Source organism: Pieris rapae, chromosome Z, assembly GCF_905147795.1.
Source record: "Pieris rapae chromosome Z, ilPieRapa1.1, whole genome shotgun sequence".
NCBI classification, from domain to species: Eukaryota; Metazoa; Arthropoda; class Insecta; order Lepidoptera; family Pieridae; genus Pieris; species Pieris rapae.
In genome coordinates this window covers 514,317-538,741 of record NC_059534.1, presented here as the reverse complement: position 1 = coordinate 538,741, position 24,425 = coordinate 514,317, and the positions used below count along the sequence as shown (strand labels likewise).

Below are 24,425 nucleotides of genomic sequence, written 5' to 3'. Positions count from 1 at the left end.
GCTTCATTTTCTTCTTTTGGATAATTCAGTAATAATTTTCAACACAGATTTAACTAAACTAAATTGTGGATGAGTTGTGTTGTGATGTATCCCCTGTTCTAATAAAAAATAATAATAATGATCTTTCAGCTCTGGCCTATATTTCTGTATCTGAATTTATGATACAGGTGTCAATTAAATTCGAATCGGTAGAGATCCCTACTCATCGACAAAGACAGAAGACAGGGGAAAAAGGCGGCGTAAAAAACTCTCGGTAGGTACTCTTTAAAATAGTAAATCATTACATCTCATTAGGGTCCTTCAAGAAAAGAGTGTACCAATTCTTAAAAGGCCGGCAACGCACTCGCGAGCCCTCTGGCATTGAGAGTGTCCATGGCCGGCGGTATCACTTAACATGAGGTGAGCCTCCTGCCCGTTTGCCCCCTGTTCTATTAAAAAAAAATCTCAACACTTATTTTAAATCAAATGTCGGAAATTAATTAGAAGTAGCGTGCCTAGTGTAGTGTATGAGTGAAGCGCGTGTGCGCGTGCGCGCGAATTGAGATACCTAAATGTATCATTGGAGTGTGCTGTGCGGCAGTCACCAATAAACCTTGATTCGTGTTACACGTCGTTTTCTTTATTATCTCACCTAGCACTAGTTTAATGCGTACGTATACAGTCCAGTCTAATGGTATACATCAAACCAACGAACTCTGGGATGAAAGTCGTACACGAAGTCTTAGTGGCCAACACAACTCTTCCACAGAGTTTAGTTTAGTTAAATCTCTGTCGACTAATTTACTTTTCTTGATTGAGATAGAACTTGCAAGATATTCAAGAAAAGAGTTTCTATAATCAAACACCTTGACAGATGTAAATTTGTTGTTGAAAAGAATTTTTGTGAATTAAATTTTCCGTGGGAAATGTAAGTAATTTTATAAATATTATAATGAATATGAATATGAGGGGTGATATAGTGAGGGCATGAAACTCACTTGCGTCAAGGAGAAGCCTTCACCAAATATAAAACTTCCCCAGGCCTGAACCTAACACTGTCAACTGGCTGGCTGCACACCGGCCTGACTCCTGCTACTCCATCTCTCGTATTATGAAGATGACAGTGAGTCAAATCAGCATTAACAATAGAAATATTCTCTAACAAAATAATTCGCCTTAGGGTCCTTCAAGAAAAGAGCGTACAAATTCTTAGAAGGCCGGCAATGCACTCGCGAGCCCTCTAGCATGGACAGAAATATAAAATCAAGTCTAAGGGTTGTAAACTCTGTCTTTGTCAAATCTATTTCGTAAATCCTTGATGATCTGGTGAAGGTCGCTTTCGCATCCCATGCAGCTCAGCTCTCAGCCCTAGTGATGACTGCTATGTCAAGTTTATTATTGTTTCAATGGTTTCCATTTTATTCAACCTAAAATTCTAGCAAATCATTGAAAGTCAAACTAATATTATAAAGGGGAATTGATTGCATTGAATAAACTCCAAAACTACTGGACTTTTTAAAATCCTTCCACCATTAGAACCATGATGAACATAGGCTATGCATTTCAAAAAAGTTATAATGAAATTACGATAATGTAACCCCAATAAAGATTCCTATATTCTTCAGACACTATTGACAATTGAGCAATGTACTACAAATTTTATAGAAGACATCAATATCTACTCAAAAGCCTTTACCGAAAGCTTTAGGCTTTCATAGTTCGAAGAAGACAGCTAGTATAAACACTTTTTCTTTTGTCAGTACATCCCTCTGCCCCAAAGCTGAAATGGATAGTGACGGAATGGTGGCGGTTGTACGAGGTCTGGGCAACTCCGCCCTGACAGTTACGTTACTTGACGGATGTCGACAATACACTCTGCAGCCTGAGGGTTATTCAATTCAAGATATTCTTAGTCCAATTACCAACTTAATTTAAAGTCCTTTAAAAAAAGAAACCTATTTGACTTAGGGTCCCAGGAAAGAGCGTACCAGTTCTTGGCTCACAACGCGTGCGAGCCTATCTGAGTCTCCATGGGTATCACTTAACATCAGGTCCTGCTGTTTCTGTTGTATGTCAGTTTCGAAAATTTGGATTTCGTGAGACTACATTCTAGTAGGAAGCGACACAAGTGGACTGGTGCACATTTAACATTGTTATGGCGAAAAGAAACATCGTGAGGAAACCTTAGACCCACATTTCTTTTGGCTATGTGCTATTTTGCGTGTAGGTATTGTGGGCCGGAGTTCTGCAGTGTGCAGGGTTTCTGTAGCCGAAGGTGCTCGCTAGCAATTTGGAACTAGGAATGAAATATCTAATATATTGTCTAATACTTTTAGCCACCAATGAAACGCGACAAACATCAGCGCAGTGTCATGACGCAGTTCGTAGTGATAGCTGTGCCCAAGCCACTGACGGCAGATATGCCAGCACATACAGGGTACACAATTTATGAAATAAATATTTTTTTCTTTCCCACATAATTAATGTGTCTTGGCATAATACCAATACAATAGAACTGCATAATAATAATTACATCGATTATACAATTAAAATACATTTAAATATATCTAGATATTTATTATAACGTAACTAGCAGCTTTTGTGAACTAAGCCAGTCCACAATGAAATGGGTCTACCTAGATCTATTTTTCTTGATCTATGTTTTTTTTTTTTTCAAAAATACATACATTATCCTTACCTACTACTAAGCCAATACAATAATGGTTGAATTTGTCGAATCACGGCTCCACCTTAAAACAGGTAAAAATTTCATTGACATGGTGTCAAATGTCGGAAAAAAATCGTATACGTTTTCGACAACTGTTGCCGTGATTCGACAAATTTAAATCGAAATAAAATTAAATATACTAATAAAGTATATAATATGAAATACCTAATATACCTACACCAAGATTTTAGTGCATTTTAAATCTAACGTATTGTCCAATTTTAAGATGACGCATTGCCACGTGAACCCAACTTCGCCCCAGATAGAGGTGACAGAGTTTCCCCCACAGCGAGCTGAATTATGTCCAGGTTAATTTAAATCAAATCATTTTAACAACAAATATTTAAATAAATTTTGTCTCCCAGAGGCAAACATAAGTTTGTTCTAGCATCAACAACTGCCCGATAAATACCTGCCCGGTCAGTGTTAAGAGTGTACTAAGTCAAGTTATGTTCTACCAATTCTTAAAAGGCTGGAACAGGCCCTCTGTCATTGTCGGTCTATCGTCCTATCACATAAAATCTAGTGAGCCTCCCGCCCGTTGGCCTCATGATATATGTATAAGAAGAAGCACTAGGATACAGGACGTACCAAAATAAGTGAAGATGGACAGAACAGCCTGCAAGGAGCTGAGAAGTGAGTTGATACACACAAACTGGAGGGACAAAAACTGGACAAGAGAAGGGACGGTAGAAAACTACTTTCAGGCTGGCTAAAGCTGCTAAAGGCTGTTATCATTTATATATTCACACCTTTTTCCTAAAGGAATAGGCGGAGATGGATCTTCACTTGCAACGGTTGTGATTTCTCCTCATCCACTCATGACTTTCACCATGCTCGTCGGTGATAGGTCTTTTAACCCCCTTTAATTTCAGGTCAAGGCAATTTTGAGATTGGTGGTAACGGCAGTGGTGAGAAATACCACGCGAAGAAGTCAACCACATTCAGGGGAGGGATGAGTTGGCCTGATAAAGGTAAGGTTATTGCATAGGCTAACTTTGATGGGCTTTCTTGTAAAGTTATCTTTCTTAATATTTTTATCGAATTATCGTAATATGAGTTTATTAAATATAAAGAAGATCTCTCATCATCTCGGTAGCTCCTGTCTGAGCTTCGTGGTCAGCAAGGAAGCATCGGAGCTAACAATCTGTTTTCTGTTCACTGTCTATCCTATATCTAGTTTTGAGTTTAACATTCACTCGAATGAAGGACATCGTGAGGGAAGCGGCTTAGGCCATCGGTGTGTGTCAGGCACAAGAGGCCGATCACCTACTTGTCTAAAAGACTAGTGATCCTAAAATGGATACAAAAACCTGAGGCCCAGTCCTAGACTATACGAAATTCGTTTCCAGGTTCAGTGTTCGCATCTCGTCCCTCGGTGCAGCCGGACTCCTTCGCCAGTTCACTTCGGAAATATCCGAGTATGTCTCCCGAGAGGTCTTCAGAGATTTTGGAGCGATTAGTCTCTTTTGGACAGAACAGAAGTGGTAAGCAGCTCCAGTTAAAAATCACAATCATTGTTTCGATTATGATGATTTTTTGACTGTGTCGATTCCCGGGTCATAGAGAAGAGAGCTAATAACAGCGATAATGATTATATTGTTGCTCTAAGTTCAGCGGTTTAATGCGGGGTGCACGTAAAAATCTTTGTACCTTGTGTGTATTTGTCAGTGTTTATATATTATGCATTGGTGAGCTGATTCTGAATCAATGAATGAATCTACAAAGAAGAAAAAATAAAAGTAAAATATATATTTTATCTGCAATTTCTTTTATTTATTTATCTTATTTAAATATATTATTTAGCCTACATTAAGTACACAGTATTCTATTTATTGTGTAAGTGACGACCTCCAAATTTTTTCATTTCTATTTTCTAATCTTCCCCCCTCTATTTAAGTTTACATTCCTAGGGCCTAACTTAGGGTGATTCAACTTCCAAAATCATTGACCTTGGGGTCTTCTTACAATTGCTATTTACTTCTGAACTTCGTAAAGATTCCAATTTGACTACTTTGGTTATTCATATATATGAGAATATGGTATTTAAATTATTCAGCTTATTTGCAGGGCTTATGATCAATCAAATCTATTATTAAAAAAACTATATTTTTATCCAGGTATCAAATCCAAATCGTCATCACCAACGCGCACCGTTGAGTCGGACAGTCAAAACATCAGTTTGGAATCTCGAAGGAAACAAGTACCCGACCCTGAAATTAATCTTAGGAGACGGTATGTGTGTGTGTATGTTCAAGTGTTTTACCTAAAGACTAGTGTAAGCTATCTAGTGCTTTAGGAATATTAAGATCATCCATAGCAATTACCTGCATTATGAGCACACCTCACAAACGCTCACTTTAACACCATCATACTTCACAAAGGAATAAGATATCACTTAGTTTATTTACTGTTAGATATTATTTTAGATTTCCTGTCGTAAATGATTTGTATTGTTTTATATATATTTTATCTTTAGTTATATATCTTAGCCGTAGCATTACAAAAGGAAAAACATCTTACAACACTTTCCTATACAAGACCGGAATGTCTTAAAGGCAACATTAGTTAAATAAATTAAATCACAATTAGTCAAATGTATTAAATAATTTTTGTTTGCTTGTTCCCTTTTATAAATCTTTTTATTGTTAAATGTATCATGTATTCCAAATCTTTGGCTATATTCTTTGTGTATTTGTATGTAATTATGTATTAATATTTATTATAGAAGAATAATAGAATATTTTGGAATTCTATCGAATTAGTAATTACTGTTAAGATAGAAAAATGTAGTGATAAATAAATAAATAAAATAAATAAATAATTTATGTTAGCTGTAGGAGTACTAAATAAATAAATAAATAAATGAATAAACTGTTTTTATAGAAATGTTTTTATAGAACGGAGTAAATGGGCAGGAGGCTCAACCGATGTTACGTGATACCGCCCATGGACAATCAAAGCCAGAGGGCTCGCAATTTTTGGCCTTTTGAGAATTGGTACGCTCTTGAAGGACCCTAAGTCGAATTGGATCTGAAATAAACTGGGCTGGTTCTTCGTGGTTAATGCCCAAAAACTGACTTAACACGCTGAATTGTGGAACGTGGTCGAGGTAATATGTTATAATAGGACAAGGAAAAGTAAGGTTACATTACGATTTCCAGCACGGAGGAGTCGCCAACAAGAGATGGCAGAAGAGAAGAGTCATGGCGAAGAAATACATTTAGTAGAAGCCATGATATCAGATATTTAAGAGAAGTAACCAAAGCTGTAAGAGAAGGGATACGATCGCATGTGAGTCTCGGTTATTTATAATATTTTTTTTGTCTCGGCCTCAGATTTATTGTATCTATTTCATGATCATTTGCCAATATTATAGGCAAGTAGGTGATCCGCCTTCTGTGGCTGACACACGCCGACTTTTTGACTCTAAGGTCGGTTTCCTCATGATGGTTTCCCTTCGTACCAGCAAATATTAAATTGGTGCACATCTGGGGTTCTCCCACTCAGGGATGAGAGACACTGAATACTGCTCTCAGCTCAGAGATTATGTAATAAGATAATTATTGTTTTATTAGAATGTTACACGTCTATGATTGGTTGTAAATTATCAATGTCAAAGACAGATGTACGTCAAATGATTTTGTCATAAAATAGGCATCTCCTGTACAGGTGTATAATCGGCCGAATTAATCAGCTGGGACCGTTCTTTGAGTTCAGGTCCACTGAGACAATAACTTAAATATTAATCGAATCTGCGACCTATATGTTGAATGTTGTCTCGTTTGACTTTCAAATCAATATGGAATATTTTTGTTTTCAGAATTATCCAGAAAGATTGATTCCAAGACGTGAAACTACCCCGGAAAGAAGAAACGCAAAGGTACTTATTACGGTACAGTGGTATTGCGATATACGCTTACTTTATTCCATCACTTTGCTCGTTGACATACGAGCAATGTTTTCCGTTGCAATACCGTTTCAAGCTTTTAGCTTAAAGCTCTAATAAGATAATGATTTTCCGCTTTAATTCAATAGCATCATCTTTTTCGGGCCCATGATTGTAAAAATAAATTTGATGTTTTGTAAAAAAAACGTGTGTGATCGTAACATCACTAACAATAGAAAAAACTAAAATCTTGACTTCTTATAATTTTAATGTATTAAATAAGAAAATGTGTGATTCCTACAAATCTTGCTCTCATCTCAAACCACTCGTGTATCAAGGTACCACTGTATTTTCAAAACTACTTCTTTCTTACCAATAAAAAAAAATCGAATTTACTATTTAAATTTCCATATTCATATGATTCTAACGGGTTCTTAATTTTTTTTTTCAGACTCGAAATTCTGTGAATATGGAAATACAAGGTGAAAATTTTGTCGTATTTTAAATATAACGTACAATACGTGGAGAATTATCAGAAACTAATAGATAGATAGAGAATAGATAAATTATATCTTATTTATAGATTAGAAAGTTCTAACCATGTAGAATTTACCAGGGAGAGTGTTCAGAGGAGGCTTTTGGACGTCCTTCGTTCCACAACTGTTCGTTTAGATGCAGGCAGGCCCCACCACTATGAGGAACTTGACTAAGAATCCTTCAAAGGGCGTGCTCTCAAAAGGCCTGCGCGCACTTGCGAGCTTTCTGACATTGAGAGTGTCCATGGGAGCCGGTATCATTTAACATCAGTCATCTTCATCATTTCTGAACCAATTCGATTTAGGGTAATCCGGCTTTAAGAATGTCCATTAAAAGGCCGGCAACGAACACGCGATCCTCCCTGCATTGAAAGAGTCCATATAGGTTATTACTTAAACTCAAATGAGCCTCCTACCCGTTTGTTCCCTGTTCTGTAAAAAAGTACGTCATGTCTTAGTGTACCAATGAATACCAATTCAATGGTACACTAAGACACACTTAAGATTGCTATATGCTCAAATCTTGTACCAAAGCGACATGATTCAATCTCAAGGCTGATCATCTACATGCCCAAAGCAGCAGATACAGCCTGATACCATTTTGAGTTGTAGCGCTAATAATGACAATTGACAATTAAGTGTTTAAAATGCATGATATCACTTTGTTTTGTTTTGTTTTAGCCGCAGTACAAATGGTCTCCCGTGAAGTAATCACTTTGCCGACCAAAAAACCATCTCAAAGAAATGTAAGTATAAACATGCAACAAAACACAATCCTATCTTAACCTGTGACCCTAAATCCACATCAAAACAAAGAAAAAACAAATTCAATTACGAAAAACAGGAGTACATAATAAAAAAATAACTATATCCTATAGACAAATCATAGAACTTTAGTCACTACACTCAACGATTCGAAAGAGGTTTGTTTATCGCAATTCGTTAACAGAAGTAATTGCGCACCCATCAGGTACTCGGCCAACGTCCTTGCCATGTAACAATTTGATAACATGCGCGAATTCTCGGTTTAGTCCACAGAACCAAGGTATTCCATAACTAACAAAATAATAAAGACACTTTAGTTCCATACTGTTAAAAAAATATGTATATTAATAAATATATAATTTGTGTTAGTTTTGTTACTTAGTCAACGTTAGTTTTAACTCGTGTACTTCAGTAAAATTCTTAATAGGGGTGAACTTTCCATTTGGATCTGTTTCACCTTCCAGGTTCCCGCCAGCGGCTTCGGCGGTCCATCTTTTATCTCGCATCAGTGATCTTAATTTTCGCCCTGACGATCACTTTAAATAGTTCCTAACTGCAAAACATGTACTTAAAACATTATAATTTGAATTAAAAATAATGCTTTGCAAGAGCACGAATGAAATTGGATAACTAGTAAATTCTCTTTACAGATAGCGATATCACAAATGCCATCCAAGTCAGACGACCCAGAAGGTAATCAAGACTACTCGAAACACATTCAAACAAAACCATATAATGTAAATCGCATTAAAAGGAGTCTATCAGACGAAGAACTCAGGAGAGATGATTTTCATAAAAGAATCGGATATAAAAAGTTTAAGAATTACAGACCAAATTTAAGTAATGTTTTCTATACAGAAGTAACTAAAACACTTGATGAAGATTTTGCTGAAATTTTAGATGATTGGCTCAGTATTATTCCTTTAAAACCGACAGATTACTTCGGAAGACAGATAGACAAGGAATATCTATTTTATGATCTATTTGAACGGTTGAAGAAGACGTCAAATTGCTTACCAGAGCATAATAGAAGAGAGAAAATAAAAAATGATGTTATTGAACTTCTGAACGAGTATCCAGTGGATTTCAAAGGAAATAAACTAACGTTTTTCAGTAAATTGGCGGATATACTTATAGATAAAATTAAAAATTTACGCAGAAATGTCCGAAGCAGTTTGAATAGCTTGTACGATTTCCCTATAATGAAGAAAAGATATATTCCGCCAACGGAAAGTGAATTACGAAGTTTCTTAGTTTTAGAAGTCCAGACTTATGTCAAAAAATTGGGTTTAATGCTTGGCCGGTATACATTGCTTGCTTTAGAAGAAGAGTTATTAGATATTTTAATCGTATTTATGGATAATCTTCATTCAAGTGATGACGAGTTGTTCAAACAAGATGTTATAGCTACACTTGTTGATCATGGATTTTCGGATCTTCAAGCAACGCGATTTGCACAAGTTTTAATAAGACATCTGAAAGAAACATTTATTATTACAGAGAAAACTAGACCGGGGTTGATCGTTATGCCTAGTTTGGTAACACGGAATAAAACCCAATCAGATTCACTAGAAGAATACACTAAACAGCTTTGTGAACAAATCAATGAATGGCTTACCTCTATAGAAGCAATATTACCACGGATTAATGAAAGGGGATTCAGACAAGTGGTAGTCAATGATTTAGCAGGAGATATTATCGACAGACATAAGTATTTAGAAATGAATCCTTCGACTACGGAAAATGAGTTGGAATACTTGAAATATCAAATCTTCAAATGGATAAATAAACTTGCAAATGAAGACACGTTACGACCAAGTGAACATGCCCCGGATTTAATGAGGAGAATTCAAAATATTCCCATACCGAGATCGAGATTTAGTCACAATCAAACAAATCAATCTCTTGCTTGTCCGGAAGAATCGTGTTCCATGCAAACTATGGAACCATACAGAAATGGACTTAATGCTACCAGTACGAATGCAAATATTAAAACAGCAAGTTTAGAAGCACCTAATATCCCGAATAATTTAATGACAAAGATAGATAGGATAAACAATGACTATGAGCAGTTTGTGAGGGAGTGGGTACTAAAGATACCTATTCAAACGTCAACACCTGAAGAAGCCGCTTTAGCGGAAAAGGCAAGATTGGGAATTAACAACGGTATCTGGAAAGCAATAACGAAGTTGAAATGTGATCCGTCTATTGTTGGGAATAGATTTTATTTGGAAGACCTTCTGGATGATGAAATTGAAGAGTTATTAAACTGTCTTCCACAATCGAAAGAACTCTTGGCTAGAAAAAATCTACTTAAGTTGGAACTCATCGATAAAACTACAGAGACGATGGAACATATTCGAGCTGAAAAAGCTAAAAATTATCGTCAACAACTTCACCATAATGTCGATTTTTGTCTGCAAGAAGCCGGTCTTAGCGTTGGATTAGATAGTACTGAAATGGCTCGTGAAGAATTGGAAATAATGAGAATAGTTGAACTATTCATTTTACAAACAAAGTTTAAGGACGATGATGTTGCCAAGTCAGAAGTTTACAGAAAAAGGCTACTCCAGCAAGCGAAACTATTGATAGACGATATAAAACGAGCCCATCACGGACAAACTAATATCAATTACGCAGTAATTGTATCAAATATTGTTAATTCTCTACAACAAGTCCCGATACCAGGAGATGACACAGTCAACGAAGAAGTTGACAACATTCTGATGGAATCAGAAGTGGAACGATGGTTCAACGACTTACCTATATTCAAAGACTTTAACAATCCAGTGGAAAAATTGCAATGGAAGAAACAAACTGACAATTTAGCTAAGAGAATCGGAGAAATAAGAACTACAGTATCTGCCGATATTCGTGATAATGTTTTGCGGAATCTGATTTCGAATTTCATAGACAAAACACCAATACATAGAGACGAGATGTACAATAAAGAGTTTATGGTGGATGAACTGATTAATAGAATCAAAAAAATCGATCAGTCCACTCTAGATGAACCTGGAGATTTTAAAGAGTTTTGTCAAAACGCTCCTCCGAGTTCCAGTTATGATAAGTTTTTGAGGTTCGATAATGAACACTTGAACGATGAATCTGTTAACTACGACGCGTTTGCTAATCGAAAACCATTAAGTTCTTCCTTAAGAGATTCTCACGACTCGATGTATAGAGAATTTGCAGCTGCTAGACCTAAAAGCTCCAGCCTCAAAGAAGATAAAACTGTACAAAACGACCAGATCCCACAAATAAACATACACCCTGCTACTCCAGAGTGCTGTAAAAGCGGTGCCCAATCAGATAAAAAATCTACAGAACTGGGAAGACAAAGGAATTTCCTCAGTTCATCCCGAGGAATCGTTTTTAAAGAAGACAACCCTAGTCGAGCTATTAAAGAAGCTGTCAAACAAGATAATCAAATAACATCCGAATGCCAGACTCTTTATGCAAAAGTAGCAAGTTTCGAAGTTGGTGATGTCGAGTTAAGCCAAGATGGTAGGCAGAGGACCGTTGCTACAAATACGAAAAGCGGAAAGCGATGTATCGATTTCGATGAACTTCAGTGTAGGTGTATTGAACGCTTTTTACACAAGCGTTTCAGATTTGAGGGCTTAAATGATGTGTCTTGTTTCCCTTTTATGTTTGCTTGTCCTTGTTTCTACTAAATTGATTAACTTTTTTTTGAATCGTCGCTAAATTCTAATTGAATTGAAGACACTTTTATTATTATTCTATATTTAGTCTGTTTTTTGTTATACGTTTGTAACCTGTATATTTTGTACTTGTTTTTGTTCGTTAATAAACTATCTACATTTGAATTTTCTTTTAAATATTAAAAATGATTAATGCTTTTTATTCCTTTTCAGTATTTACGCTTCAGTTTAGAGACTCAATTCCTAAACCTACACCAATTGTAAGTATAACATATAGTGTGATAAATAATGTTAAAATGTATGTACCAAAATCTATACATTTTTTAATTTCAGATCGCCAACTATACTGCATGCACACTGACAGCCAGAAATAATCACGATTTTAAGTACACCCACAGTGTCATTAATGTAGTAAACAGTAATAACCCACACACGAACCCCGAAAGACGAAACATGTTAAGATTTATTCATGACATATTTCACGATGAAATTAAGAGAAAGCTTTGGAATGAAAAGCTTTTAAAAATAATACAGAAGCTCAAAATGCCAAACGGTGAAACAGAATTGAGAAGACGTATTTATAACATACTCAATGAAAGTGAATTGACGATTGAAGAGAAACAATTCTCCGTAGACCACATCATCGAAGTTATGAAGAATTTAAATGTTCCTATCAAAAGAGATTTTCAAGTATTTCACGTTCATATAAAAAATTCGAATATAAAAGCGTTAGCAAAGTCTTGGGTGACAACTCTGCCTTTGAAAGACGTGTATTTGGATCGGAAATTAGATAAAAATAAAATAATACATCTCTCGACAAAAGTGTTGCTTCGAGAAATTGATAAGGTTAATAAGATACCTATTGCTGCTTTGAAAGATAATATATTAAACGCTTTATCTGATATACCAATAAAGGTCGACTTTCACGAAAAGAGTATTTTTTTAACAAAAGAAGTCAATAAGTTCATTCAACTTATAGTTGACTCCAAAGATGATTCTATAGATACAGAGATATTCAGTGTATCACAAGAAAAGGGAGATGTTACACAAAACAAAAAAATACTACAGGTGATTGATAAGGAGGTGACCGATATTTTTGGTAATTGCCATTTTTTTAAGAAATCGCAAAGCGAGCTTTTAAAACTGAAGGTGTTAAAGACGATTGAAAATACACTGAACAATGTAAACATTGAAAAACGAAATTTAAAACATAATATATTGGACATATTAATAAGTGATGGTAACATGAATCAGCGGGAGGCAAACAATTACACAGAACTCATTGTTTACCGACTAAATACTGTGGTTAATGATTACTCAGAAACTCCAAAGTGGATTAGAACCATACTAAGAGCCTGTCGTTCAGATCCAATGCTGATAAAGAATAACGATTCGTTTGACGATTCTAAATTACAAAATAGTCTTACAGAACTTATTGTCAAATGGTTGGAAAGCTTTCAACTGGAAGTACCAAAGCCTAAAGAGAAAGAATATCTTATTATCGCCGCTAAAGAACTGTCTAACGCAGTACAAGCAAGGTGCAAGTTTTTACAGAATCATCCACGAAGAGTGTCTCCGAAAGCTGAAGCCGAATTTCTTAAATATCTAATTTTGATATGGATTAATAAAAAGCTTGGTCATAACAAAGCAGAAGTATTGAAAAACGCGAATATTCTCCTGAACAAAATATTACAATGTCAGCATAAAATTCTTGTCAAAATTATGAATGCAAATTCTTGTTCAAATATTGTGCAACTCAGGAAATCCTTAGAAATATCTGCTACAAATGCATTACAATATCGTCAAGCTTTTAACAGCATAGTTAATTTTTCTAAAACAACGCCTAAAATCCAGATTAAGCAAATTGAAGGCTCCATTCAAACCTTTAACGATTTAAATACCTACAACTGTTTAGATTATTATGAAGCAAGCGTCGCGAGTTCGATTAATAGAAAATACGTGTACGAATTTATGCCCATACAATTTATTTATAAACATTACAATGGGGTCTTTCAAAATCATTGCCAAGATCTCTTAAAGGGTTTGCCGTTAACTGAACATTTGATAACCAAATTAACCCAAAACGTTGTTAATATAGTGTGGAAAGTTTATTACTCCCTTATATCTGACCCAAAAACGAATAGTCGTGATTTTGAGATTATATTCGAACGGACATTTGTAGAGTCTATCAAATCCGAAGTATTAAAGCTTGATTTAAAAGATGGTTGGACGAAAAAGCTATCGGCGTACGCTAGAACCATGTTTCAATGTGTTTGTAAGGAGCAGAGAAGTTGTATTTATAAAATAACATATCTAGAAGTGATGTATAGAGATTTAGGTATAACGTCCAAAGATCAAGATCTTTTGCTTATGAATGTTCTAGATAATTTAGTTTTACTTTCCAAATTTGAAAATAAGAATCCATTTAAAGCATACATATATAAAAAACAAATTAAGGACTCCTTGACAGAGATCATAAAAAATGTTAGTAATGTAACGGAAACTCCAACTGAATTAGATTATATTCATGATAAAGTATTTGATATATTCGACAGAATAGGCTTACATAGAGAAAGTGTTAATTATGAAGCACAAATAATTATCACTAGAAATCAATTCAAAGATTGGTTCAAAACTCTACCACTTAAATATAATACAAATGATGTATTACAATATAAGCTAATGACCGTTTTAGCTAAAAACATTCATATATTATCAACGATTGCCGACAAAGACTTACAAAAAGAAATTGAAAAGGAAGTGATTGGATTTTTAAAAGCAGAAATAAATAAAATAGATGCCTATACAGATTTCATCACAATAAATGAAAATTATACATTTGGTGTAAATATACCAAAAATAAGTGAAACGCGTAAAACAGAACACGTACGCTTCGCCAATTCATGTACCCAGTCCCCCAAGAGTAATAAAAAATCGAGTATTTTGAAGAATGGCAATAAATCGAAAACCCAGTGTTATTGTATGAAAGATAAATGTAAATGTAATGATTGTGTTCAAAAGGAGAATGATAATAATAGAAAAATAAGAGGTATACCGAAAATAGAGGCAGTGTCTGTTCAAGCTGACATTCCAGTTAATAAAGAAACCAATACAGAACACTTGATTATTCCTGATTGCAGCAAGTATATTCAATAGTGACATGCCGACTTAAAATAGTAAATAGGTTGTGATTTTGAGAGTCTTTTACGGGGTTAGGTTTAAAGACTTCATTTCTCAAAAAAGACGAAAATGTCGCATGAGAATTAAATAATCACAATAAAAAGATAGCCATAAATGCAATAAACAAAAGTAACCTAAGAAATATGAATTAAAAGTAATTATAAGAACTGAATTTAAAAGTTATTATATGTAAAATATTCCCTTAGCTTCATATTTTGATTGAATTGAAAGCAGTAATATTTTTTTATATTTATTATACAGCCAGTTTAATCTAGTTACTATTCACATATTATATTGTTAAATATTTTTTGGTATATGTATTGTTTTACTTTTGATTAGTTTTAATGCTGTTTCGATTTTGTTTCATGGATATAAATAATACAATAATGTCTGATGTTTCTCTGAAAACTTATTAGTCAAGCTAAGTCATTCGTGATTTATATATATATATATAACCTATAACTCTTGGACGGGGCAGAGGGCGTCTCTATTAGTCTTCAGCCTCGCATTTTCCCGCGCTCTCAGTCTTTCTGGCTCTGCGTCGTCTGCGACGATGACACATTTCCTAGGGACGGCCACGCTTCCGCTTTCCTTGCTGGTTCCAATTAAGCGCCTGCTTGGGGATTTCATTGGAATCTCTTCCGAGTTTATGATCTATCCATTTCCACTAGCGTCGCATAATTTATTAGGCCAATATTAAAAAAATCTTCACAACTTCAACACTTTTTTACTATACTTAATTGGATGGATTGGTCCAAATAAAATCATTTATCACTCAAAGTTCAGGAGCACTTAGAGCAATAAACTTGGTACAATATTTATTTCCCTAAATCAGATGGCCACCCGAAAACAAACCTTGTAACGAAGAATCATTACAGAGGCGAAGGATGCTAAAATACGTGGATTACAGTTGAAAGAGCTGCCCAAGACCGATGAGGCTAGTATACTATGCTTGCCTTCTGCCTTATTAAAGGGTCATAGGACCTTAAGCAGCATAAAGAAAAATGTGAGAAAGTTTTCAGAAAACAAATTAAAACTGACTTTAATAACATTTTCTGTATCTATGAAGTAATTCTCTTCTTCTTCGAAGCTAGTCTTTATTTATATATAGGATATGTAATATTTCCTTTTTGAATAAAAACTAATTAATTTTTGGTAGACAAATAAGATTTAAACAAAAGTTAAAGCATTTCATAAACATTTAATACAAAACACATTCAAAATTGTCTATGAAAATATAACTGCGCAGGATGTGGACAGGCTCCACCATAGCATCGAGAACACATTCTGTCATGATGCTGACAATTATTCCTCGATCTACATTTCGTCATAACGCGAGCACCACATTTACAACATTTAACCATTTTACTGTCATGTCTCAATTCAAACGGCCTTTGAAACTTCATTCTCTCGAACGGCGCTGGGAATCCAGCTATAACTGGCCGTTTGTTGATTTCAATGTTTGGATGTCTGTTATCAATGTTGTCAGGAATTTGTGGATTACGATTTTCTATATGAATTTGATGCATTCTGGTAGAACGTACGTCTTGAGATTGTGTTTGTTGAGGATTGGAAACGTGCTGTGATGATAGATATGTTGACTGATTTATGTTCTGTGGCTGCGTAAGTTCATTTATATTTGAAGTGTTAAAATGCTGGGGTACCCTAGACGGCTCGGAGTCCCAATGATATTCTTTAACAAGTACTTGTGGTGAAATATCAACATTGACAGCCCTCTCTACGGGTCGTTCTGTTATGGTCTGTGTACTTGTAGTTATAGGAGGAGGACTTGAGTCAACGTCTTTTGTTTGTGAATTCTGAATTTCATTTAATTGTTGTCTGGCTCTTATTCTGTTTAAATAAGCTCTGTCTTCTGCGCTTAAGTTGCTTTGAGGCATAAATGGCGTGTACTGAGTTCCGTTTTCTTTCTTCCTTTGATTATCCACATTCTGTGTAACATTAATACTTACTTCACTTCGCGGACTGCTGGCTTGTGTATTTCTTATGTTGGAATGTAGAGCTTTGGCTTCGGTCGCGATATCTATATGTTTTCCGCTAACAAAACTGAATTCCTTTAACCAGTCTGATATTGTCCTAAAAATTTCAAGATTATTGTCTTTGGACTGTTTGTTTTGCAGATTATATATATTTGTCGATAAAATCGAAATTCTGTCTCGGGTATTCATTGAGATGGGTTCTGGTGGAAGAGTGTTACTGAGCCACTTTTGAACTTCTTCATGTATCAAAGAAATATTGTGTGATGGCTCCAAAAGGTCTTTGCTCGGAACGGGAACTTGTAATAGGGCAATGTAAAGCTCTCTATTTAATTCTTTCACATCTAATTGAGACCCGGGATAGTGGATTAAGTAATTATTGCAAAAGGAGTTAATCTCTTCTTGTATTTTCATTCTATATTTACTACGGGCGGTTTGATCGTCTGCGCAGAAATGGAGGCTTACAAACGCATCTGCAAGTTCGTGTTTAAACACTTCGAATGATTCATCATGTATGAAAGGAAATGTTTGTGATATAATAATACGCAGTTGTTTTTTGAACGCCGACGCTTCAGGAGTTTCGCCACTACTGCCACTACTGAACAAATTTAGTCTCTCGGCCAAGTCATCTACTTTGCCCATGAAGTTTCTTAATTCCTGGTCACTCACCACATTATTTAAACGTTTGAATACTTGAAACTTGAGATGCTCCAATTCCGCACTCTTTCTAACTTTACTGTTCGATAGTTTTAAATATTTCTGACGATCTAAAATATCCTCGGCTAGTTCAGTAGTAATCTTGTTTTTTAAATTTTCATCAATATCTAGTTCTCCCAACCAATCCATTAGTATTCTTTTTACAGGCATTGCCTCGCCAGTATCTTCTTTATGGGTGGTACTAGCTATCTCGGATTCATTATTAATTTCGTGAATTGATGGTATAGATAACGTTTCTAACGATGGTTCAATATCTCTGTCCGGTGTAGATGTCGCTCGCTTTGGTTGGTCTTCGTTTTGGCCAAGAAACTTGTCGATATTCTGAGATATATCGTTGGCAATATTTTTAAACACTTTATGCTTCTGTAGCGTTTTTGGTTGCTCATCTTCATCGGTATTATTGGAATCTTCGGTGTTTACTTTATCACTTTCTTCTTCACTAGCATATTCTTGATTACTTTCGTAGTTTCTGTCACCGTCTATATAATCTGATGTGAATTTATTTCCATGAATATAAGGCGTAGAAAACCCCACAATCATATCTACAACAGCGCTTGCTATATTATCGATGTCCTTGTCCGAAAATTTAGTATAATCCCTTAGAATGTGAGAAATTGGTGTTTTTGTTTCTGCATGGGTTGGTTTGGGAATGTCATTAAGTTTCTTTTCCACTTCATCTGTTATTCTTGATATAAGCTCTTCTTTTGTTTTCTTCATATAATTTGACGAATACTTGTCAAGGACTTTGGAAACGCCATCATGGATATCACGTTTAGGAGTTCGTACTTTTTTCCACTTTTTACGGCCCTTGGGTGTTAATTGGTTTGGATAACTTTGTTTTTCTTGTCTAGATGAACTTCTGGAAGATTTCTTACTAGTACTTGGACTTTTAGTACCACGAGGTGATTCGTCTATCAGATTATTTGGAGCACGTCTCATTTGTGACAACACACTTTCTGTTAGATATTGTCTTTCTCTCGGTGGGATCACTGCGCCAGTTTCTTCTTTTAACTTATGTATCCATTTTCGTAGTGCATTATTTACCATCCGTTTAAGGGTTCTAGTGTCATATTGTTTGCTTTTTATGTCTTCGATATCACTTACCAACTTTTGTGCTAACTGCTTATACTTATCTAAATTCGTTGCATTTACATTTACTGAATTTTTTAACCAATTCATAACTTCCGTATCGAGATTTTGTCGAGTAGCACGAGTTGGAACATTTTCACTCATTTTATTAAACAAATTGTCCACTAAATTATCAATCTTCGATCGCGGTAAACGTATATTATTATCTCGTAGTAAATTTGTCAACCAGTCCTTAATAATAGAACGTGTTTCAGGTAATATATCGTTTATGTTCCTTTCTCGCGCTAATTCATTTAGTGTATTTTCTAGATTTTCAACAGCTACCTTATTTTTATGCATATCCTTATTTAGTTGCGGAATATCTTGTACCCAACGGACAATGTTATCTTTAATTTTTGCTTTTTTATCAGACCTTTCTCGACTGGGGCTGACTGAATGACCGTCACTGACTCTTCTATCTAGCCTAGCTTCTTGCATCGGCTGTAATTTTGAAACAAGCTTTCTCGTGAGTTTATTAATAGATCGTGGGCTAAGATTACCATCTTTATTAACGACATCATTCAACCATTTCTTGACTATGCCTTTCATCTTCTCTGGGTTTTTAAATTTAGCCAATGATTTTACTAGAGGAGCAATTACCTTTTTTCTTTCTTGTATCGGTAAGTTCGGTATTTCAGGAACATCTTCAAGCCAGTCTAAAATTGCATCTTCTATATTGCTTACTGGACTTTCTTTTTTACCTCCATCAAAGGAACGGCCTCTGCTACTTCTGGGTATGCCTTTGTCCATTGACTTCTTTGTTGATAACTGAGTTATATGTTCTTTTACATCCAATGGTAACTGTTGAACTAAACCTATTATTTCGTCTGTCAAATACTGTTTAAATTCTCCTTTCGGTAACGCTCTATTCATTATTACAGGTTTCAACTTTTGCGCTACAGCCTTGGTTAATAATTGTTTGTTCTTATCGGATAAATCGTATTTGGATAGTATATCGGATACGAGATCAGATATATTGTGTTTCCATTCGTCTTGGACTAGCAAATACTTTAATTTATTCGCAAGATTTTCACTCATGTCGTTCAGAAGAGATTCGCGTTTATTTTGTAAATCCGGGAGGTCATTCAAGCACTTTACAATTTTCTGTTTGATATCATCGATATTCAAATTTTCAATATCTTTCAGTTCATTTATCATTCTCCTAATAAAATCCTCTTTTTGATCGCTGGTTATGTCAACGTTGTAAAATGGTGGAACTTGGTTAATCCATTCCTTGATAAGTTTTTCAACACGAGATGGAAGATCTTCAGGTTCGTTTAAATCCAAATCTGGGAATAGTTTCATCAAAATGCCTTCAAAGCCTTGTTTCTCATCTGCTTGTATCTCTGTGGATTTAATTTTGCAGACACACTCTTGTGGCGTTTGACAGAAGCAGGATTTATGGCTCTTTTCTGCGTGTGCTTCGATACCCTGTAATGAATTAAATTTAATAAAAAATACGTGGGTTGGAGGAAGCCTTTGCCAAAAAGCCTACACAAATACAGTAGAATGTGTCTGAATCAAAGGCTATGATTATTAATTTTACGTGGGTTTAACAAGAAAATTATTGGATACCGCAACGATACACAATTTCTTTCTTTTCACCGAATTTTACTCTGATCTAAGAAATTATTTTTTTCAGTCATATATTAGTATTAGTTAAACTATTCTAGTTCAATGACATGCTTACAATGCTTTAATTCAACACAGAGTTGCGCGCAAACTGTGAAATCAAAGATAATAGATCAAATCTTTTTAGCAAGAACACAAAGGTGGAAATCTTACGTGACATGTGCCCTCAACACCCGCGTCACTGGTATCGCGAGAAGTTGCTGGAAAACAATAACATATATTTAATTTTTAAATCCTGTTTTTTCCTCTCCAAATTTTATTTCAAATAATCGTAATAATAGATAATGTCGATAATGATTCTTAATTCGTGACTGAATATATAAATAACAATATGAGATTTCTTATAGAAAATGGAGGAGACTCATCTGATGTAAAGTAATACAAAGCCGCTATTCAGACTTACACAGCCCGAGCGTCGCATGTGCGGTTCAGGCCTTTTTAAAATTGGTACCTTCTTTTAAGAAGGACCCTATGATGAATTAATTTGGGAATACCTCAAGGCCACAGAGGAATCCGATCAACTCCTCTGAACATTCTCCATGATACGGTAGAAGATACAAAAGGTTAAAACACGTTAATACATCTTATCCAAAATCGTACTAAAAACCACAATATTTTGAAATATATATAGAAACACTCGTTAAATAATAAATATGTTCTAATTATATATTTTAATCATAATAAATTATGTACCTTGAACTTCAATGCTTTTGTTGTCTTGAGGCTATGAAATGAATATTTATTATAAAGTTTATAAGAAGCTTAAAATAATCCTTAACAGTTCATATATCTATACTAATATTATAAAGAGGAAAGGTTTGATTTTTTGTTTGTTTGTTTGTATGAATTGAATAGGCTCCGAAACTACTTGGCAGATTTGAAAAATTCTTTCACTGTTGGAAAGCTACATCATTCCTGAGTGACATAGGCTATATTTCATTTTCAAAAAAATAGGCATCCTTACTAAAATTACGATAACATTAACATTTGTTTATTATTTGATACAATTCTAACAGATGGCGCTGAGTTAAAGGTAGTAGTTTGGCAAGACGACGTTTGCCAGGTCAGCTAGTCATCTATAAAATAACTTAGAAATGTCAACCATTGATGTCAGCACCAAGTGTCCTATTTTAGTACTTAAATACTAACTCATAGTTTATAATATCGCAGTCCGCAGACATTAACGGGTAGAGAGCCCACTTAATCTAAAGCTTCTGAGAGCGATAGCAACTTCTTAATATTGAGTGTAACTTGCCCATAAATATTATAACAATATTTCCGGAGTTTCCGGCGGGAGACGCCAACTCTACATGTTAATAATGTCCCTTTTTAAGAAAGGGGAGAATTCGACACTCCCCTGCTGCTTAGCCACTCGGTCACCTATCTGCCGATTGCGTGCCTGATAGGCTAGGATGTAGGGGTCCCACAAAAAAAAATTTAGTGATACTACGCCTTGCCATGTTAGTGACCTCTTTGCTAACAAAGCCATCGCTCAATAACATCTAGTGTTAACGAACTTCTGAGCTTCTGTAAGGAGCTGTGGTGGCTTTAGTAGCCAGGATTTTACGCACAAAGGACCTAGTGAGAATCCACACTACTGCTACTTTACGAAATTATTCCAGATTAAATTACCTTAATTTGGAAAGTGTGTGATCGGCAATGTCTCTTGTGATTGCTGTAGCGACTCTTGATTTTCGGACAAATCTGTAATTTGCTTTCGTTCAACCATATGACAGATCCATCAATACCTATCACAGTTCATTGACAAGTATTTTTAAAACTCTATTGAACTTTTAAATCGTCAAGCTACTATCAAAACTTAGGAGTTTGTCTAACGAAACTAAAGTGAAAAATATTACTAAATTATATTTTAAAGACTGTAAAATTAAACCTCCTCAGCTTCAAAGAGCGTATTAAACATTTCAACATAAAGAATGAGTCATCATGCTGTACCAAGCCTCATCTCTTATCATACACATCTTCATAGGCCGAGGACTCACCTCGACACTAACGAAGATATTATATAAATTAACTTAAATTTACCACAAGTATAAAATTTTAATTTATTTAAAGTTACATATACATATTATAATATCTATCCATAAGAGATGGGCAGACGATATATAGATAACAATTATTGTATTTTGTGTCTAATAAAGTTATTTCTTTCTTCTTTCTTTCTTTCTATAACAGCAGACATGTTTATAAAATGTCTTAATAATATTAATACATATATACCCAAACTTAGTAGTCTGGATTCAGTAGAATCAACTATACCTTAGGTGAATCATCACACAAGTCCAGTAGTTTGGTGCAAATCGCCCGTTTCAGTCCCGTCAAGTATCGGACTTCGAATCCCGGTTTCGACATACTCGTGTTTAAGTAATTATACCTTGTGTCTATTTCTGGCCTGGAAAGAGTGAAATTTTAAATGAGAGTCCGAGAGATTCCACCAGAGTTTCGACTTCAGACACAACATATATATATATATCATATTTCCGGTACTCATTGACAACTACGCCAATATGTGCCTATCTATCTAGAGCTATCATTAAAAGTGTCTATGTTTATATACATATATATATACATATATATATATATATATATATATATATATATGATATATGTAAATAATGTTTTAATATATATTTCCTATATAAACAGCGAAGTTTGTTTACATTATATAAGAGTATTCTTCGAAATATGTTTGGAAACACTCACCTTGTATTAACAAGACTGGAAGACCTCCCGAACAAAAGAGAGACAGAGCTTGTCACTACACCAACAGATCTCTTCGATCTCTTATGATTCGAACTCTTGCGCAGAAGAGATCTCATGCTTCTAGATTTTGATTTCTTGCTAACTGGATAATGCAATAAAAATTATCCTGCACCTTAAGTTATAGTCTGTAATCGCTATTATGGTAGTTTTATCCGTAGTTCAAAAGTCAATGCACAGAAGTTACAGTCAAACTCGACTTTTCAATTTGTTTTAGTCTCGAAAATATTGTACGTTTTTAACTGAGTTAAAAAACCTGAAGATGTTAAATTTTGATTTAACTTCTAATTAATTATGGTCTCATAAAAGGGTATTATAAAAAATCTGAATTTAACTATCTACTATAGATATTTAACTATTTATCAGCAGGGCACAAACCAGTATACCTCCCGAAGGGGGCATACGCCCCGAATGGATCCAAACACCTCCTTCACGAGAGAGGGTGTAAGAGATGATCGGATATGCTACGGTGAGTAGAGACCATGTCTTCTCACACTCATCCTCCTCACCAGGGGTTCCCCTTTAAAGGATGGTTTCCTTACAATATAAGTAAAAGTAGTATTATAACTAAACTCACAACTCCTGCCTTGTGCGTAGCTCAAAATCCGCTGTACTATTTCATCTGACTGAGATTTCTCTAAGCCAGGATTGGGATACTTCCTCAACGACTCCGCGAAGGCGTCTGTATTGTGGAACATACCTGACAACATATATCTCTCTCTTACACATATAACCTTTCTCCGTCTAATCGCAAATATATACGAGCATTGATATATATGGCATTTCTCTCGGATTTGTTTGTACTTTTAGTATTACTATTAATGAAAGAGAAGAGATTAGAGAAGTGATAGTAAGCGTAAAAGACAAAGTTAGAATTCTAGAGGTTCTGTTCAAGCGTGCAGTCAGACTGTACAATCATACTTTAGGGTGTATGATGGTATAATGATAACTAACAAGACTATGCTCTCGAAATGGCCACATATTTTGACATTTTCTGGAAATAATAAACATAGATTATCAAACATTTTTAATTGTCCGTTGAGTGAACAGACAACAGATCTCCAAGTTCCTAGAAATTCTTAATCTTTTTGTTAGTATTTTAATCTATTAACGTTGGGTTGCTTTTTTCTTTTTCGGTTTTGTATGTGACATTGGAGTAGTCTGTAATGGTATCTATTTTCGATAAAATACATTATATACCTATAATTATGAATCTTTCTCGTCACTGAATCAAAAAACAAAGGTCTACGTCCTATCAAGACTTAACGATTAGGAACTTACGCGAAATTGCAGACGATCGCTGTGGATGTTCCCATTTCGGTGGTGGTATGGAGTAGGTGTCCTTAAACATAATTCTTAATTAATCTAGATATAAAATAAAGTACTAAAATGGTGCAATAAACGAAAAAGAAGGATTGACTAGAATACGGAAAC

The 24,425-nt window shown here is 34.9% G+C and overlaps 2 protein-coding genes and 1 long non-coding RNA gene across 3 annotated transcripts; 1 reads left to right on the top strand and 2 right to left on the bottom strand.

Moving 5' to 3' along the window:
* The first annotated feature begins 855 nt into the window (after positions 1 to 855).
* LOC123690564 lies at positions 856 to 12,902 on the top strand. The gene is made up of 16 exons (XM_045634167.1): positions 856 to 907; positions 1,021 to 1,102; positions 1,740 to 1,867; positions 2,316 to 2,416; positions 2,934 to 3,015; positions 3,583 to 3,681; positions 4,060 to 4,194; positions 4,828 to 4,942; positions 5,872 to 6,001; positions 6,531 to 6,590; positions 7,048 to 7,078; positions 7,814 to 7,878; positions 8,548 to 8,590; positions 11,776 to 11,822; positions 11,896 to 12,017; positions 12,884 to 12,902. Exons 3-16 carry the CDS (start codon positions 1,765 to 1,767, stop codon positions 12,900 to 12,902), a joined length of 1,152 nt encoding a protein of 383 aa, XP_045490123.1. The 5' UTR covers positions 856 to 907; positions 1,021 to 1,102; positions 1,740 to 1,764.
* Positions 12,903 to 15,959: 3,057 nt separating this feature from the next.
* Positions 15,960 to 20,408, bottom strand: LOC123689111. Its single transcript, XM_045634166.1, has 2 exons — positions 20,367 to 20,408; positions 15,960 to 20,012 (listed from the first exon to the last, which is right to left on the bottom strand). Exon 2 carries the CDS (start codon positions 19,884 to 19,886, stop codon positions 15,960 to 15,962), a length of 3,927 nt encoding a protein of 1,308 aa, XP_045490122.1. The 5' UTR covers positions 19,887 to 20,012; positions 20,367 to 20,408.
* A 498-nt stretch (positions 20,409 to 20,906) lies between these two features.
* On the bottom strand, positions 20,907 to 24,333 carry LOC110993385. Its single transcript, XR_006751191.1, has 6 exons — positions 24,273 to 24,333; positions 23,569 to 23,691; positions 22,935 to 23,076; positions 22,491 to 22,623; positions 21,846 to 21,917; positions 20,907 to 20,937 (listed from the first exon to the last, which is right to left on the bottom strand). It is a non-coding gene; the product is annotated as an uncharacterized LOC110993385 (long non-coding RNA).
* Positions 24,334 to 24,425: the final 92 nt, after the last annotated feature.